Raw genomic sequence first — 18,238 nt, 5'->3', positions numbered from 1 at the left:
TTAACATTTTTTAAAACGTGTGTGTGTGTGTGTGTGTGTGTACACCACAGCATGTGTATTATAATGAGAGGACAACCCTAACTGGAGAAAGGAAAGAAAAGAGACAAACTCCAGCCAGCAAGATGGCTCAGCAGCTGAAGACACTTAGTGCCAAGCCTGATGACCTGAGACCTGAGTTGTATCCTTGGAACCCACAGAGTGGGTGAAAGTTGCATGTCTCCTTGTTTGTACTTAAAACATCCATAATGTTTGGATTTTTCTCAGTCCTGTATGTTTGTCCTTAAGTAGAAATTTCAAAATTTGTGTATGTATTTAGACTTTTCTGAGACAGTCCTGACTATGTAGCCCATGCTGAACACGAACTCAAGATCTCCTGTCTCAGTCTCTGGAATCTCCATGCCTAGATTCAAATATGACTGGAACTGGTCCCAGCAATGTATGTTTGAAAAGTTATAGGCAATATGTAATTTGTATTACCAATCTATTAATACACATTATTTCTGTTTCATTTTGTTCTTTGGAGGAAGAGTATAAATGAGTAAATGGGTAACGCTAGGAGAACTGAGAGAAGACTGTTCTTTAGTTAGGGATTCTCCTATCGTACATCTGTATGGTGTGTGTGTGTGTGTGTGTGTGTGTGTGTGTGTGTGCGCGCGCGCGCATGTGCATGTGAGTGCATGCATGTACAGGTGTTTGTATCTGGGCGGTTGCATGCCAGCACACTTTTATTTTTCCTTGGCTCCTTTGGAATTAGGAATATATATTTATTGAATCTCCTTAATAAATGTGATTAAAAGTGTAGAGATCCCCCAAAATTTTACAGCACATGTTGATTTACAAGTAATTTCAGGGATTTGAGACTCAAACTATATCATTGTTTGAAGAAAATACAAGAATGAAGCTCATTGTTTGACTCTATACTTTCTTTTGTTTTTTGTTTTTTGTTTTTGTTTTTTTTTTTTTGATTTTTTGAGACAGGACTTGTCTGTGGCTTTGGAGCCTGTCCTGGAACTAGCTCTTGTAGACCAGGCTGGCCTCGAACTCACAGAGATCCACCGGCCTCTGCCTCCCAAGTGCTGGGATTAAAGGTGTGCGCTACCACTGCTTGGCTTATATACTTTCTTTTAACTAATAGCATGGATTAGTTTCTAATGGATTCCTATTTAAGCAGGGACAGATGACAGCTTTAGATTCTAGTTGATAACATCAACGCTTCCACAATAGTAGTTGACGTTGTGAAAGAACAAGCCTCTCTCCTGCTGTGTCTGTCTTGCTGCCGTCACTTTCAAATGGTGTTGCTAAATGTTAGGGATTGTTATATAAGACACAGGCATGCACAAGTACCCAGACAGTGGATTATTTTAATTTGTAGATAAAGCAGTGTATAGTTTCTCTTCTTAGAAGTGGATTGAATTGTCTTCTTTAATTAGACCAAATGTTCTGGTAATGTCAGTTTTCCCACTGTTTTCTCTTGCATCTGGGAAAAATTTGATGATAGTTTCTCTTTAGCGTCTGCCCTTCTTCAAACCAGGATACTGACAAGCACAGTTCAGCCACAAGGTAGGGTGGCTAATGCACGTGGGTCCTGCAGCCTGCAGTGCACAGATGGCGCCTTTTCGGTACCATCTGGTCCCGTTTCCTCCCAGCCACTTAAGAGTTTCTTTCCCACTGTGCGGGCTGTATTTTTTTTTTTTTTTTTTAAAAAAAAAAAAAAAAAAGGATAAGGGCCTGGCACCAGACTTCCTAGAAGTTAGCTGCTCCTTCCTCTCATTCCTTACCATCTAATGGAGGCTGTGACTCTTCTAAACATCCCAGCCATTATTACTTAGACCCTTGCTTCATTCTGTTGAATTCTGTGAGTGCTGAGCAGTTCACAAGGATCAGAAGAGCAGCATTGTTAGTCTAGTGTGTGCTTTAAAGACTAGTGAAGGGAAGCAGCCTGTGCTAACTCAGGGGCAGAGCCCACACAGCTTACTTATTCCTTATAGTTAAAAGCTGAATCACTGCCACTTCTCTTCCCGAAAGCGCCTGGCATTCTTTGCCGCTGGTATTAAACAGATGGGAAGATGCTGGTGAGGGTTGCTGGAAGCTGGCAGAAGCTCTGGCTGCTGACCTGGGCAGGTCCTCTCGGAGTTTTTCTGTGAACTTTTTGTCCTCTTCTCTAGGCAGGAACTTGTTTCCTAGAGAGCTGGGGGTTCACTGCAGACTAGGTAATTGTCACATTATGATGCACAAGTAACATTCCATTTCTCCTACATCATAGTAGAGTTTTGGCTCTGGGACTAAATGGGAGGTTGGAAATGACTGAGTGGTGTGGTTACCATTGCCCTATGGGTTTTGTTTTAAAAGATCAAAACCTGTTACAATGTACAAGGTAAAAAGTTAGCGCAGTGACTGTCTTCTAGTGACTATTGTTTCTTGACTGTGATTCTTGCCTTGCTCTGAGCGCTGTGGAACTGTTTCCTCTCTAAGTTCTGGTCCTCATGGACTGAAGACTGCTAAGGGCCTTCTAGTCCTTGGTGCACTGACATGTACTTGAAAGCTTGGGTAGCTTTACCTCTTAAATTCTTTGTGTAACTTAATTCATATTTTACTTGTCTGCTGACCCAGATTTCCAAATTGTGCTGTAAGTTTTAGTTACATTTATAAAGAAAGAATTCTGGGTTTTGTTGGCTCTTATAGCCAATTTTTTGGAATTCTCCCAGGTAAAAGTTAGTGAAACCAGGAGCATATATGATAGAAAAGCTTTAAAAATGTGAGGCCTAAGGGGGTACCATATGTACCCCACAAACCTCACTTTGACTCATACATATTAGTGTACTAAATTGGATTTGATTGCTAAATTTGAGAATTTAACCTGTTTCTGTAAGTGTGTCTCATACGCTGTAGAGATTGGTGTGAGGTCTAGTTTGGGTTAGTGATAGCAGCCACCATAGTAAGTGAGCACCAGCTGCTGGGCATAAAGTTTCCGTTCGGTTCATTAGTTAGTGTTCATAATTACACTAGTATATTAGCGTAATTCCATTCTTTAAATTAGAATTTTGGCAGACCTTAAAAAGGGAACTGTCCATTTTTTTCTTTTTGATTGGTATTTAATTTATTTAGTATTAAGAGGTAATTGAATATGAAAGTTTGAATAAAGCATGTTTTTTTAAAATTGCTCTTAGTACCGTGCTGCATTCTGCACCTCTCCATCTAGGCTTTCAGGTGGCGCATTCAGCGTGGTAAGAGGAGGTGACGGTACAGGTGGCATTGCAGCCACTCACGTTTCTGTGCAGTCTTTCAGTGCGGCCTGGGCGCTGCATTCGCTCACAGAGGGTAGCTCTCATTGTGGCAGCTCCTATCACACAGCGTTTTCATAGGCCTTAAAGACCGGGCCCTTGAAGAAGGAGCCAGTGTGGCTGCATCTGTCCCCACTGATGTTTGTTTTGGTCTGTCACTTGTGTGTAGCAGATGACATTCATCACAAAATCACTCCTCAAGCTTCATGCTGATTCTGGATTTAATTTGAAAAATCACCATAGCAAAAGTGGCTCATGTTTCCAAAGTCTTGATTTTTTAAAATTCTAAAATTAAAAATATGATAGGATAATTATAGTAGCATTTCCTCTGTAGAATAATAAGAAATTAGTTTGTACTCCCAATACAGTGTTATTTTAAGTTTGCTTGAGGATATTATTGGCTGCTGAGATGGCTCCACAGGTCTCTACTCTTGCTGCCCAAAGGTGACAACCTGAGTCTGATCCCCAGAAGTCACGTAAAGTAGCAAGAGGGGAGACTCAGCAGAGCTATTCTCCGACCTCCACATGCAAGCCAAGTCACAGACTTCTGAGCACACGCGCGCACACACGCACACAAATACTACTCTATTTCTATACGGTATATTAAGCTTTTTCACTTTAATACCAAGCGTCTGTCTGTCTAGCAATCTATTCTTTCAATTTTGAATTGAGAAATAGTAGCTTATTTCCTAGAACACTTAGAACATTCTGATACTGTGATTAATGTGTTATCATGCACTCAGTAGCCAGTGTGTCTGATACTGTGATTAATGTGCTAGCATGCACTCCGTAGCCAGTGTGTTGTATCAGCAGTTTGAGAAGTTTTATAAACGTTTGCTTTTCCCTGTTTCCTTAGGTACTTTGGTCTGGAAAACCATATGGTTCATCTCGAAGTATCGTAAGGAAGATTGGTACCAACTTGTCTCTGATTCAGTGTCCAAGAGTTCAGTTTCAGGTAGGTCCTGTGTCTGTGTTTTTCAGATTTTCATGGTAATAAGGGCCTTGGAAATGTGAACGGGCGAGGTGCTTTGGAAGTACTGACTTGTTTTTGAGGCTTTCTCCTATTAATAACCCTGATTAGCAGTGAGGCCTTTCTAATTTTAATTCCTCTGAAGTGCTTATTCCGGATTTTCAACATTTATCCTCCTTGAGATGCCTAGGGGAAGCTCGGGGAAACTGTGAGTAGACAGCTGGTAATTCCCCGGTGACCTTGAACCTGTTTGGCCTTTGGGTGCTTATCTGATATAATGGCTACCTTAGCTTCTAAAGAAGGCCCTAAAGAAGTCTTTTTTTGTGGTGGTTAGGGTGGACCTGAGGGCTTTGGTATGCTAGGTTGATACTTGACCTTTTGCACTTACAAATGTTTCTTGGGATCAGCAAGACAACAGACGCGATGATTTTGATACCAGGACCCTCATGGTGGGAGGAGAAAAGAGACTCTTAAATTGTCCTCTTGTTGGCATATTCACAGTGCCACAAACACACGCGCGCGCGAGCACGCACGCGTGCACGCACACACACACACACACACACACACACACACACACACACACACAGAGTAAATAAGTGTAGAAATCATGAGTGTTTCCTTTCCGGCAATAAGTGTTCCTCATTGTGAAGGACTTGATGGTTTGTGCTTTGATGGATCTCTAAGTTGTATGAAGTAAGACAGAAAAGCTGGGCATCCACACTCCTGGTCCCCAGCACCAGGTCAGAAGAGCAGGAGTTACAGCTCACTGGTCTACGTAATGATACCATGTTTCTGTAACAAAGATGGAAATAAAAATGAGCCCTGGAATGGAAGTGCATTGTGAATGTTTTAAACTTAAGAACACACACATGCAGGTGATCATAAATTCTAATAGATATTTTAGAATAACCTGGATAGGAGTTGATGGTAGGATGGTTAGTTTGGATTCCACTTTCTGCAACTGACAGGCCTCTGGGGTAATTCAGTCTTGACTGTTCTTTCTGGTAGGTAATTCTGTTCCAGACTGTTTGCTTGAATTTTGAGGAGTGGTTTTTTTAGAATTTGAAAAGTTCTGTAATTACGCAAGTAAAGAGTTACATTTCCACTACAGGTCACCCATCAATGTGGAAGCAATATGACCACTTAAAGAAAATGGCCCATTTTTCTTTAACAGATTTGAAGTTTGTACTTTTTGCTAGGTGTTGATATCCTCTCTAAACAAGCAAATACGTTAGTAAACCCAGGGTTTGGATTAGGATCAGAAATGTCTTCCAAACCACTAAACCATATAGACGGAGCATAAACAGACTTATAGTAATTAAACCGTGTTAAGTGTTACAAAGCAATCTTGAGATGAATGGTTGAAGTGTGTGGGTGGACATGGACATATATGTAAATACACAAGCCGTTTTAGAGCAGGTGCCCCAAGTCCGCTGTGTTTTGGTATGTATAGACGGGTGTCCTGGAGGCCAGTCCACCGTGGACACTACCCATTCTGTTGAAGTCCATTTCTCAGAGCAGTTTCACCTTGTCAGGATAGGTTCACTTAGTCAACAGTGTTGTGGTAGGATTCTAAGATGTAATTGAGGTTTGGGTTACTCTTTTTCAAATTAAGAAATTCAAGTTTCTTAAAACTTTAAAACCACAGTGTCTACTCTCCATTTTCTATATCTTTGCTCTTTAATCTTTCCTGCTAACAGTAACTTTGACAGGACAGGACCTTCCTGCGAATCAAGAGTAAGTCCTTTGTTTTCAGATGTCTCATGTCATCCATGCATGCTCCTGTCAGTGACGTCTAAACCATGCTTGACGAGCTTGGCCTCGGTCCCCCTTGCCAGTGGCTCTCTTCTCCTTGGCCTGCACTTCCCTGAGTTGTCCTGGAAATCACCTTTCCCATGTCATGCTTACGGCACTCAGTGAATGGTTCCTATCCAGCAGTACCTGAAATGGCCTTCTGAAAAGTTTGGGGTCAGTTTTCTTTTGTCTCTTAATTGAAGTTGGCTTAAGTGGGAACAGCTTGTGTTGGGGAGAATATCAGATCGATGTGTAGAGACAGATCTTGATGCTGCCTTGCCATTTCATATCATTGATCACACGTCATGTGTCCATATACGTGGTAGAGTTTTGCAGCAATAGTTAAAGAAGATTGCAAAGTAAGTCCTGGGAGGTGTTATATTTTTTATTTTTTTTCCTTTTACACTTCTAAAATTCTATTTGTGTGTGTGTTTGTGTATGCATGCATGCATGCATGTTCTGTGGAAGACATATGGAGGTCAGAGTATAACTTTCAGGAGTTATCTTTTTCCTCACAACGTGAGTCTCAGGGATCGAACTCAGACATAAAATTAGAAACAATGTTTGATCCTTAATTGTCGTCATTTATAAAACCTTGAAAATTACATTTGGGTCCTTAAATGTGGCCAGTTGTTTTCCCCCTTGTTTGAAATAATGTCTGACTATATAGCCAAGACCAGATGTGAATCCATGATCCTCTCTCCTTACTGCATGCCCTACCATGCGCTGACTCAAGTCTTTCTTTTCCTGTTCTTCTCCCTTTTTGTTTTTGAGACAAAGTCACACTTCCCAGGCTGTGTCCCCAAACTTTGTGTGTAATTGAGAATAACAACCCTCATGCTCTTAGGTCTGTGGGACTCAAGCTCAGGGCTTCCCAGATGGTGGCAAGTACGGACCGCTGAGATTGTGAGCATGCGTCAGATAACATCTGCTTTTGATTTTAAGACTTTTTAAAATGGTTTTTTGAGTCAGGGTTTCTCTGTAGCTTTGGAGCCTGTCCTGGAACTCACTCTTTAGACCAGGCTGGCCTGGTACGCACAGAGATTTACCTACTTCTGCCTCCTGAGTGCTGGGATTAAAGGCGTGTGCCACCTGGCGATTTTAAGACTTTTTACTTTTCTATAAAAATTACAGAATTTTTAGTCTGCCTCCAAAATAAAGCATAGCTAAAGACACAGATGTACAGGATTTGGTGTGTGGAGCCGTGTCTAAGGAAAGATGGTCTCCATACTGGTTAGTTCCCAGTATAGCTCTCTGATGAATGCATTGGTAAATCTCTTTGACCTTTCTGTTTCTTTTTCTTCAGTTATAAAGCTAATTGTCATATTTGTTTCTTTGAATTGTTTCTTTCCTTTTGCTGGACTGGGGACTGACCTTAGGATTGTTGCATGCTAGACAAGCGCCCTACAGCTGACCTCGCTCCCACCCCTCAGCTTCACTTTTAGACCCCCACTTGCAAACTTTAACTTGTTGGTCAACGGCCTTTTGACTCTGACACATAATACGAGAAATGTAGCCTAATTTAATTCAGTTACATTGTTTTCCCCTCCAATACATTTTAGAATATTCTTTGGTATTTCTTTCAAGATACTTTTTCTTCATCCATAGATTTAAGTTTAGCCAGAGAATTCTCTTCCTTTGCTCTTTGTTTTTATAATAGTGCCAATTTAAACTTAATCCCTTGCTATTTAGCACTCAGTTAAAATTTAAGAGATTTGAGGCATTTAAACGTTTGTGGCATGAATTCTGTGACCAGAACAGTGCTGTATTAGTTGCCGTTCTCATTGCTGTGGCCAGATCCCTGGCAGAAGTGAAGGAAGGAAGTAAGGAAGGGAGGGAGGGAGGGAGGGAGGGAGGGAGGGAGGGAGGAAGGGTTGTTTTGTTCACAGTGGGGGCACTCCGTCATGTCCAGGAGCAAATACTGGGCTGAGGCCTTTGTCTGCAGTTGGAAAGCAGAGACTTGCTGGTACCCAGCTGGCTTCCTTCTTAGCCACATTTAGGGCAGGTCTTCCCTCCTCACTTAAACTAAGTTTAAATTGTTTTTTTTCTGTTTTAAGATAGGATCACACCGTGTAACCAGGTTGGCCTTGAACTCACTACTGAGACCCACCCTGGTTCTGCCTGTTGAATGTTCTGGGCAATCTCAACTGCAGTCAGGTTGATAGGAGTGTTAACTTATCACTAGTGCACACAGCCTTCACCACAGGGGCTGATAGTGTTAACATTGCCATCACTAGTGCACACAGCCTTCACCACAGGGGCTGATAGTGTTAACATTGCCATCACTAGTGCACACAGCCTTCACCACAGGGGCTGATAGTGTTAACATTGCCATCACTAGTGCACATAGACGTCACCACGGTGGGACCTGTTCGTTGACTTTGCCCTCCACATTTGCTTCACCAAATCTTTTCCGGAACAATGGCATCCTTTTAGTTTGCTTTGAGTGCTAGAGAGCTCGGCCTCGAGCAGGCCATGAAAGTGTCTACTGCTAAGCCACGTTCCTAGCTCTGAGTCAGATTTCTAATACTCAGACTCTAAACTTTTTCTTAAGCTTTTGGATGAACAAAAAGAAAGATTTATGGTCTAAGAACTGGCTAATGTTAGGTCATAACCCCGAGGTTATGAAGCACAGTCTGGTAGCATATGATGTGAATAGTCAGCCTTTGATGGAGGCCTGCCTGGGAGCTACTGGGATGACAGTATCTCTTTGGGTTTTAATTACTGTTAAATTGTACGGATAAAGGACTTTCTCTGTCTGTAACCTCCAGCTTACCAGCCAGGCAACAGAATGGAGCCCCGCCCACCCAGGAGAGGATGTGGTGGCATCTTTTGCTGATGTTGGATGGGTAGCCACAGAAGAAGGGGAGTGTTCAACAAGACTCAGGTTGGTTTGGAAGGCTGCTGGGGTGAGGTGCAGTGTCTGCTGTTTTCAAGGATGTATTGGAATACGTTAAGGTCCTGCTTTGATGATATCTTGCCTTGCTCTTTTTTCTTGAACAGTCTAATTTGTGGTTTATTTTTCAGAATTTAGTATTTATAAAGTTCTCAGGAACATAAGTCCTAAGTCATGGTGACCCACAGAATTTCCTGCCATTCAGGAGGTTCCATTCTAGCATGAGTGGTCTGACAGAGCTATGAACACTGGGTAACTGCAGTAGTTAGGATAGTCATGGGAGCACAGGGATGCACGCTGGGTAACTGCAGTAGTTAGGATAGTCATCGGATCACAGGGATGCATCAGATCAAAAAGAATTTGTGTACTTGGAGAATGTTTCTTAAAAAACTGTACCAAGATGAGTTGGGGGACAGAGTGTTAGAGATGTTTCTATCCATTTGGAAGCCCTCAAAGAATATTCACTGTGCAGTCAGTCTACCAGCACATGCCCTTCACTCTTACTGGGTACCAGAGAGCAGACACAGTCAGGTAATAACACACTGGTGCACTGGAGGAGATCCCAGGGCTACTCAGGGTTACTGATGGTGTAAGTCTACCACACAGGTGGATAAAGTCCCTGCATGATGCGAGAAATTAGCTTGACTATTGAGGGTTCAGCAGGAGATGAACAGATGGGAAGGCTGTTTCTCAAAGGGTGAAGATCTTGTTTAAAGGTCAGCCTGAGACACCTGAGACTGTCTCAAAATAAAGTCAAGCCAAGAGTGGCTTCTCTACATCAAAGAAGAATGATAATTATCCTAGTTAAGGATACTATTGTCAGGAAACACTATGAACCAAAAGTAACTTGGGGAGGAAAGGGTTTATTTCATTCACAGTTCCATAGAACAATTCATCACCAAAAGCAGCAAGGGCAGGATCCTGGAGACAGGAGCTGGTACAGAAGCCATGGAGGGTGCTGCTTCCTGCTTGTTTCCCAAGGCTTGCTCAGCCTGCTTTCTTATAGAACCCAGGACCACCAGCCCAGCAGTGGCCCCACCCACAGTGGGATGGGCCATCCTCCATCAATCCCTAATTAAGAAAATACCCAAAAGGCTTGTCTGTTTATAGCCACTCTGGAGCTGTGGGTCATGGCCCCCTTTGTAGGTTGAACAGCCTTTTCACAGGCGTTGTCTAAGACAGCTGGAAAACACAGATATTTACATTATTATTCATAACAGTAGCAAAATTAGTTATGAAGTAGCAACAAAATCAACTTTATGGTTGGGAGTCACCGCAGCATGAGGAACTGTATTAAAGGGTCTCAGCACTGGGAAGGTTGAGAACCACTGTTGTTTCTGGAGGCATTTTCTCAATTGATATTCCCTCCTCTCAGATTACTCCAGCTGCATCAAGTTGACATAAAACAAAACAGCACAGTAATACAGTTGGTAATGTCAGCACATCATACTTTACCCAGGAGCCTGTGCTTTTCCACCTTAGAGTATGTGGGAGCCAAATGAAGCAGGTACAAGAAGAAGAAATCTCACTAGTAGAGATGGCATGGCAAAACCGTTTTAAAGAAATGTCACAGCCGTTTTCTGCTTCTTAAACATCTGTGCTAAGATTTCAGTCAAATGAAAAGAAGGATACAATTCATCTATAGTTCATATTTAGAAATGCAATCCTCACTTTGTGTATGTGTGTGCTATGTGTGCTTGTTCATGTGTGTGGACATACCTGTGCACATATTCAAACATGTGGAGGCCAGAGGTCAGCCTCTGTAGTGATGAGGCGAGCAGGCCTGCTTTTTGTCCTGCCTGGCTCCTGCATGGCTAGCTTTACACCCGAAATAACAACACACAAATTGCATTCATTTAAACACTGCTTGGCCCATTAGTTTCAGCCTCTTACTGGCTAACTCTCACATCTTGCTTAACCCATTTCTAATAATCTGTGTAGCACCATGAAGTGGTGGCTTACCGGGAAAGATTCAGCATGTCTGACCTGGTGGCTGGCTCCAAGGCGTCTAAGTCACTGCCTTCTCTCTCCCACAATTCTGTTCTGTCTTCCCCACCTACCTATGTTCTGACCTATCAGGCCAAGCAGTTTTCTTTATTAATTAACCAATGAAATCAACAGATAGATAGATAGAAAACCCTCCCACATCAAGCCTCAGGTGATATAGTGCTGTCCATCTTGTGTTTCGAGACAGTCTCTCTGAGACCTGGGCTTGCAGATTAGGCTGGGCTGGCTGGCCAGTGAGTTCCAGGGATCCACCTTTTCTGCCCCACATGGCTGAAGCTGCAAGTGTGTTCACCCACACCTAGCTTTTCATACGGGCTCAAGGGATCAAGCTTAGCTTCACAAGAGTGTGCAGCAAGCACTGTCTGTTAACTAAATTACCTCTCCAGACCCTCTTGTTTTCTGAGACAGGGCCTCCTATAGCCCAATCTGGCACTGAACTTGTTTTGTAATGAAGGATGATTTTGATTTTGAACGCCTGTCTCTCTTGCCTCTCCCACCGGAATCCTGGGATTGTAGGCACATTCTATTGTGTGCCCAGTTCATGTAGTATGTGGTTTGAAGTCTGCGCTTTGTGCATGCTGAACCAGTACTACCCTGACTGAACCGCATTCTGTCTCCAGCTTCAGATGGGCTTTCTCTGTAGGCCAGGCTTGTACTCATGACCTATGGCTTCATCCTCCCAAGTTCTGGGATGACAGTCATGTGCCACCATGTCCAGCCTTTGGAATGCGAAGCCTTTGGAAGTTTTTGTGAATGTTTACTTTTAACTCTATCTTTTAAACGAATTTCCTCATCTGGTCGTCTCAGTGTCAAGGTGAAAAAGGAAGCAGTAACTGAGGCTTCAGAACCCCAGCACGTAAAGTCACTGCAGTGACACTACTGGGGAAGAACAGGCATTTATTCTGGAATTGTTTTAACTCTTATAGGTGAAAGGCAACTTGCAAAACTTTTAACTTACTCATAAAGAGATTTGAACAAAACACCCAGATTCAGTTCCCAATGCCAAAAGCTAAGAGTCATTCCCACAGCTCTCAAGTAATAACAAAGCAGCAATATCAACTTAAGGAAAAGTTAAACGAAGTGTTGCTAACGGGCTTGATTAATACCTCTGATTAGTAATTTTTTTTTTTTTTTAAATAAGGCTGGTGGCACTGTCATGTAATCCCAGAACTTGGGGGTAGAGGTTAGAGCATCCTTGAAAGCCGGGCTGCCTGTGCAGGGAGTGAGACCTTTCCTCAGAAACTAAGAAAAAGTGATTGCATGTGACAGAGAAGCCAGGAGGGAAGTTGTGTGTTTGAATAATGTGGCAGCCCAGTTTTCTTGCCTGATAGTTTATTTTCTGTCTCATAAATCTCCAAGCATAGCTGGTGTCACAGAGCCAACCTTGCTGAACTCTATAGAGTGGGCTGCAACATTACCCGCTCTCACTGAAATGCCGTGGTGCACTGCACTGGTCTCAGCAGAGGAAGGCTGAGCCTCAGCTGTCTGAAGCTTTATTAGCCTGGTCAGCCATTGTTCTCCAAGAGGACGTGGAAAGTGCAGTCCTTCAGCCATCACAGTGCAACCGCTTCTGTTCTTTTGAGTAGTACAGGTCGGCTTCCAACTTGCTGTGTAGTCCAGACTGCTTTGAATTAGTGATCTTTATACCAGGAATTAGGACTGCTTCCTGTACTCATGGAGAACTCTTCTGGTTTGTAGTGTTCCTAGTGACTGGCAGATCGGAGCCCAGGGAGCAGGGTCTTCAGTGTTGAGACTTTTCCCAGCGCGGGTCTAAGGGGGAAATGACACGATTCCCTTTACCTTTCAGTTTCTGGGCTGCAGTCAGCTTATGTTGTTCCCATGTTTGTGTGATGTGTTCTGTCAAATATGGGGAATGCTGGCACTAGAAGGCATCGGCAGCTTTTCTGGGCTCTCATGGTGCCTCTTGACAGTGGTGGAGTAGCAGACAGTAAAGGAGTGGGGCAGTGCTGGCCTGCAGCTGGAGAATGCTGACTTGTGTGATGGCATTGTACGCGTGTCTACTCATGTCTCCTCAACAGTCCTGTGATGGCCACCTTTGTGTTGTCCTTGCAGGGCAGAGGTCAGGTCCAAGTCTCCCCTTGAGGATGACCTTCCTTGCTCTGAGAAGCCCCCAAGCACGCACATTATTTTACCAAACTTGTCTCAAGATGAGCCTCCTCCAAAGACAACACTGGCCAGTGAGGAGGCCTTGCAGAAGATCTCCGCACTTGAGAGTGAGCTTGCCGCCCTTAGAGCTCAGATTGCCAAGATCGTGACCCTGCAGGAACAACAGAGTCTTAATGCAGGTATGTAACTCCCGTATTGGCTTGTGACTAGCCAATGGGAAGGCAGGACAGTGTGAGCAACTAGTCTAATTCAGTCCATCTAGTGCAGAACCTGACGACGTGTGTGTGTGTGTGTGTGTGTATGTGTGTGTGTGTGTGTGTGTGTGTGTACCTTTGTCTTTGGGAAGATGACTAGGGAATAATCCACTCGGCAAACACTGAAATGCCTGCTGAAGTGTGCTGTTTGTGAGTGGCTGGCTGCTTTATGGGAAACTCGGCTCCCTCCATTTGACACCTCTCTCAGGCTTTCTGTTTAGTGAAAGGAACCAGTTTCTGAGTGGGTCTTGTGCCAGATGCTGGTTACACCTGCATGGCCTGAGGTAAACATCTGATACTTCACCCTGCTTTCCTCTTCTAAATTGAGTAAAACAGTACCTGTGTTAGTTACCAAGTCCTTGTGCCATTAAGTATGGAAAGTAAATAAATGCACACAGCAGATACCTAATGGCCATTCTCTTCCTCTTCCATGCAATGTGGCATGATGGGTAAAGGTGCTTTGGGCACTGAGTACTAGAAGGTGAGGGGTGATCTTTCAGTGGTTTGCATAGACATATAGACATGTCTTTGTATATCAAGTTCTGGCTTTTTCTTCTGTTAACTTGGAACTGTTTTCTTTACCTCCCTCTGCTGGTAGACAAGGAAAACCACCATAAGTAGGAGGTGGTTGGAGTTTGTTGAGATGTCTTAGTTGTAATCGGAACACTCCCAGTAAAATTCTCAACATGTAACTGTTGCCCCCAAGCCTCCTCAGTACAGTTCTGCAGCAGAGAAAGCTAACTTTGAGTTTCTTTAACACCTCATTACTTTTTTGTTTGAAAATTAAGTGTAACACTGTTTTGTGGGACAAGGTTTCCCTCTGACTCTCCAGCTGGCCTGGAGTTTATTATCTGGATCATGCTGGCCTTGCAGTGGTGTGATCCTCCTGCTGCAGTCTTCTGAGTGCTGGGATTATAGGCATGTACCAAAGCACACAGCTAATATGATGCAAGCTTTTGTGATACTTTCTGAATTGTCCAGTGGTGTATTGAGGACAGATGTTTTGGAGTAAAGACTGCTTTGTGGGTTTTTGCTGTGAGCGATCATGCTGTGTGTCACAAACAGATAATCTAAAACCTCAAGAACACCTTTATTTGAATGGGGTGTTTCCATTGGGCAAGTTTGAGTTCAGTGGAGTAGTAGTTCAGATTCAGACATTGCTGAGTAACTGAACAGCGTTTTCCTTACAGAATTGAGATTCTTTTTAAGGATATTGCTTTTAGGAATACAGAAGTCTGTTACATAGTTTTGCTTTTAAAAAGTGATGTTTTCTTGCCTGTTACCAGAAAGATGAAGTTTGTTTCTGTTTCTTGTGTAGGTCACTGTAGCACCACTGTAGCACCACCTCCACCTCCCCCTCCTCCACCCCCACCCCCTCCTCCCCCTCCACCAATGCTCCACCAAAGTGTGTCTGCTGTTGATCTGATTAAAGAGCGAAGAGAGCAAAGACTCAATGCTGGGAAGACTCTGGCTAAGAGCCACCCGAAGCCGCCTGATATGCCGAACATGCTGGAGATCCTGAAAGACATGAACAATGTGAAGCTGCGGTCAGTCAAGAGGTGAGGGCTCACCTTGGTCCTTGCGTCCCCCTCTGCTCTGTAGAGCCGTCTTTCCTTCAAGGAAGGTTAGCTGCTCCAATAGCTCCTCCAGACAGTACAGCCAAGGGCAGGCAAAGGCTGTGCGTTAAGCAAGTTTCTCAATTCCACCATGTATCATCCTCTAGACCAGGCTGGCCTTGAGTTCTCAGAGAGTTCTGCCTCTGCCTCCTGAGTGTTGGGACTAAGGCGTATGTTATTGCCCCCTGGCCGTAAACTCATTTCTTTAAAAAAGATTACCTATTTTAAGAAAAGGTTCCATATGTGTATGGGGAGGTCAGAAGACAGCTTGTGGGAGTTGGTTCTTGCCTTCCATATGAGTCCTGGGGATTGAATTCAGGTCTTGTACCACGGTGGCAGACACCTTCACTTGCTGAGCCATTTCACTAGCCCACATGTATCCAGTGAAGGCACACTGTGCCCCCTCTCCTGGAGGCCCTCAGCACGCCCTCCTGCTGAGAGCAGCTATGTCACCAAGTAACTGCCGTCCACATAAGAAGACCTGTGAGGGACATTCCCATATTGACCTTTGGTTTCTGCTCCCTTCTCAAAGGTCAGAGAAAGATGTAAAGCCTAGGCCAGTGGATGCAACTGACCCTGCTGCCCTCATAGCAGAGGCTCTGAAAAAGAAGTTTGCTCATCGGTACCGACACAATAGCCAGGGTGAAGTTGAGAGAGGAATTCCAAAGCCAGAGTCGGAGGCCACCTCAGAGCCGGCCCTGGTGAGTACTGGCATATTAGGAGGTGGATAAAGGGCACCCATATGCGTCTCCCGCATGATGCGCTAGGTCCTGTTCTCCACCTATATGGGGAATGGAGCTAGCTGGGTGGGGAAAGGTAGCTTTTGTTTCTGTCTGAGACACGAGATCCAGACTGTCCTTAAACCTGGGATGTAGCAAGGCTAGCTAAATCCTGGTCTCACTATGTCCACCTCTATGTGGTGCGACCAAAGTGGTTGTGCCCCTGTGCCCTGCGAGGACATCTTTGTGTCTCTCACTGTAAAAGTTGTTCAGAAACCCAAAGCTTACCAAAGTCTACCCTGAATTTCCCTACAGGTTTCTGTGAAATTCAACCTAATAGAAATTTCATTATGGCAGTGTGTAGTGTTTATATTTAAATTGTAAAGATTTACTCAAAATACAAGGGGATCATTTTCCCCCATGTACCCTGAGTTTTCCTGGAGATCTGAGATGGCCGTGGAAGGTGTGTGCCAGGTCTCAAGAGACTAAGCTGACCACTCCCATGCCGACTCCTTCTGTCCAGGCTGTGCATGAAGGTACCTGCTGACCTATTTCTTCATGCTTTCTCCCCCTCCAGTTTGGTCCGCATATATTGAAGTCTACAGGGAAAATGAAGGCTTTAATTGAAAATGTTCCGGACTCCTAATGGACAATGAGTTCAGAAAGACTCCTGGTTCACCTGTTGGCTTGCAGAGCTGAATCTGGCTGATAGAAATCACCAGTATGTAGTAAATTCCTGGCGGTAGTCTTCATTGGTCTCCTTCTTAGCCTAATTAGAGGAGTGAGAGGTAGTGGAAGCACCAGAGGCTGGTTTGGCTCTTAGGAGATCTCAGCCAGTTCTGGAGCTTTCCTTATCACACATGTATTATGACATGTTTTAAATAGGTTTTAATATTTGTAGGGTCTCAGAATACAGACATGCCATTTGTGGATGTTGCTGTTCATTCTCATTTCTTAACACTACCTGTGCAAATGTTTTATATGCACACGTTTGCATATAAAACAGTATGTAAACTCACAAGGAATGGTATCAGTGAGGACCCTGTTACCTTCGTTTGGAGTTTACTGGTCAGCGAGGGAAGAACTGGTGTGCCTGTTGTTAGAGGATGGTGTTGGAGACGGGAATGCTTCAAATAGGGTTTACATATGTTCCATTGTTTCTTTCCTCCTGGAGCTGAGTTTACATAAGCAGCAGCAGATGTTTACTGCTGAGTTTCTGTATTGCTTTCTGTTAGAGGGAACTGAGGGCCCAGAAGGCTGTTAAAGCCTCATTGCCATCCAATCCTGGGAAGTCAATGTACTTCTCAAGTAGTAACAAATCCAATTATTGAATTAAATCACTTTTTAAATAAAAGCCAGAATGTACCATCTTTCTTTTCAGTTTAATGAATGGCCTCAAAAAGATGATTTATTGCTAAATTAAGATGTCCAAGTTTACTATTGACATGATGAAACACCATGACCAAAAACAACTTGGGAAGGAAAGGGTTTATTTCACTCACAGTCCCATGTAATAGTTTGTCATCAAGAGCAGTGAGAGCAGGAACTCAGGCAGGGCAGGCTCCCAGAGCAGGAGCTGATGCGAAGGCCCTGGAGGATGCTGCTTACTGGCTTGTTTCTTAGGGAGCCCAGGACCACCAGCCCAGGGCGGCCCCATCCACAGTGGGCTGGGCCCTCCATCATCAACCACTCATTAGAAAATGCCTACAGCTGGGTCTTATGGAGGTGTTTTCTTGGTTTCGGTTCCCTCCTCTCAGATGACTCTAACTTGTGTCAAGCTCCCATAGAACTAGCCAGCACAATACAAAATGTCAGCATAACTAAATTTATAAATTTTAAATATTGGTCAAAATAGCCTTTATAATGAAACATTACTGACTAGGTGCATAAATATTTTTTCAGCTGTTTATCATTGGTCAGCCGATTGATTACATTATGCAGATAACCGTAGGCGTTACTAGAAAGTCAAAAAGCTGCCTTTATTATCTAGGGCTTGAAAGGATTTGTTATAATTTAAAGTACTTAATAAGTTTTCATGATTTTTGTTTCCGATAAGTTCAACTGTCTTTAATATCAGAATCTCTTGCCATGAGTAAATCTTTGTATTATTTAAGCCTAGCGATTAGTTGTTCTTCCCAGGAGAATTAAGAGATGGGAAGTGTAGGTAGGTATTTTAAGTTATTGAAAATATGTGCTCTAAATCTTTAACAAAGATTGAACTACTTTTCATAGTTTATTTAGTTTAAAATGTGGTATGTTATTAATGTATATTGTTTCTAAATGTTTTCTATGGTTTGAAAACTGTCTTTTATGAGATTCAGAAAATTCGTCTGACCACATTATTTTGACCTAAGAAATTTATATCAGTATTGAATTTGGCTAGCATTTCAATATATGAAAGTTATTTTAAAATAAAGCAAGCTGTTGAGTTTTTCTTTTGACTATACTATCTATTTGTACATTTAGCTCCCTTCTCTTTCCTTCCCTCATCTCCTCCTTTGCAGGTATTAGGATAACTTCTACTGCATTTGTAATCAGCACTACTTTCCTTAATGAGCTGTGCCATCTCTCATT

The 18,238-nt window shown here is 43.2% G+C and overlaps 1 protein-coding gene across 1 annotated transcript in view; it reads left to right on the top strand.

Annotated features, from left to right (window-relative positions):
* Mtfr1 (mitochondrial fission regulator 1) overlaps nucleotides 1-18,098 on the top strand; it is a 30,929-nt gene extending 12,831 nt beyond the window's left edge. The window contains exons 3-8 of the mRNA XM_038348096.2: nucleotides 4,138-4,236; nucleotides 8,817-8,932; nucleotides 13,022-13,254; nucleotides 14,648-14,888; nucleotides 15,478-15,646; nucleotides 16,242-18,098. Of these exons, the coding sequence (XP_038204024.1) occupies nucleotides 4,138-4,236; nucleotides 8,817-8,932; nucleotides 13,022-13,254; nucleotides 14,648-14,888; nucleotides 15,478-15,646; nucleotides 16,242-16,310 (927 nt within the window). The 3' untranslated portion in view covers nucleotides 16,311-18,098. The remainder of the gene's footprint in view (nucleotides 1-4,137; nucleotides 4,237-8,816; nucleotides 8,933-13,021; nucleotides 13,255-14,647; nucleotides 14,889-15,477; nucleotides 15,647-16,241) is intronic.
* Nucleotides 18,099-18,238: the final 140 nt, after the last annotated feature.

This window comes from Arvicola amphibius, chromosome 11, assembly GCF_903992535.2.
Source record: "Arvicola amphibius chromosome 11, mArvAmp1.2, whole genome shotgun sequence".
NCBI classification, from domain to species: domain Eukaryota; kingdom Metazoa; phylum Chordata; class Mammalia; order Rodentia; family Cricetidae; genus Arvicola; species Arvicola amphibius.
The sequence above is the reverse complement of the archived record's forward strand: the minus strand, read 5'-3'. Positions and strand labels throughout refer to the sequence as shown.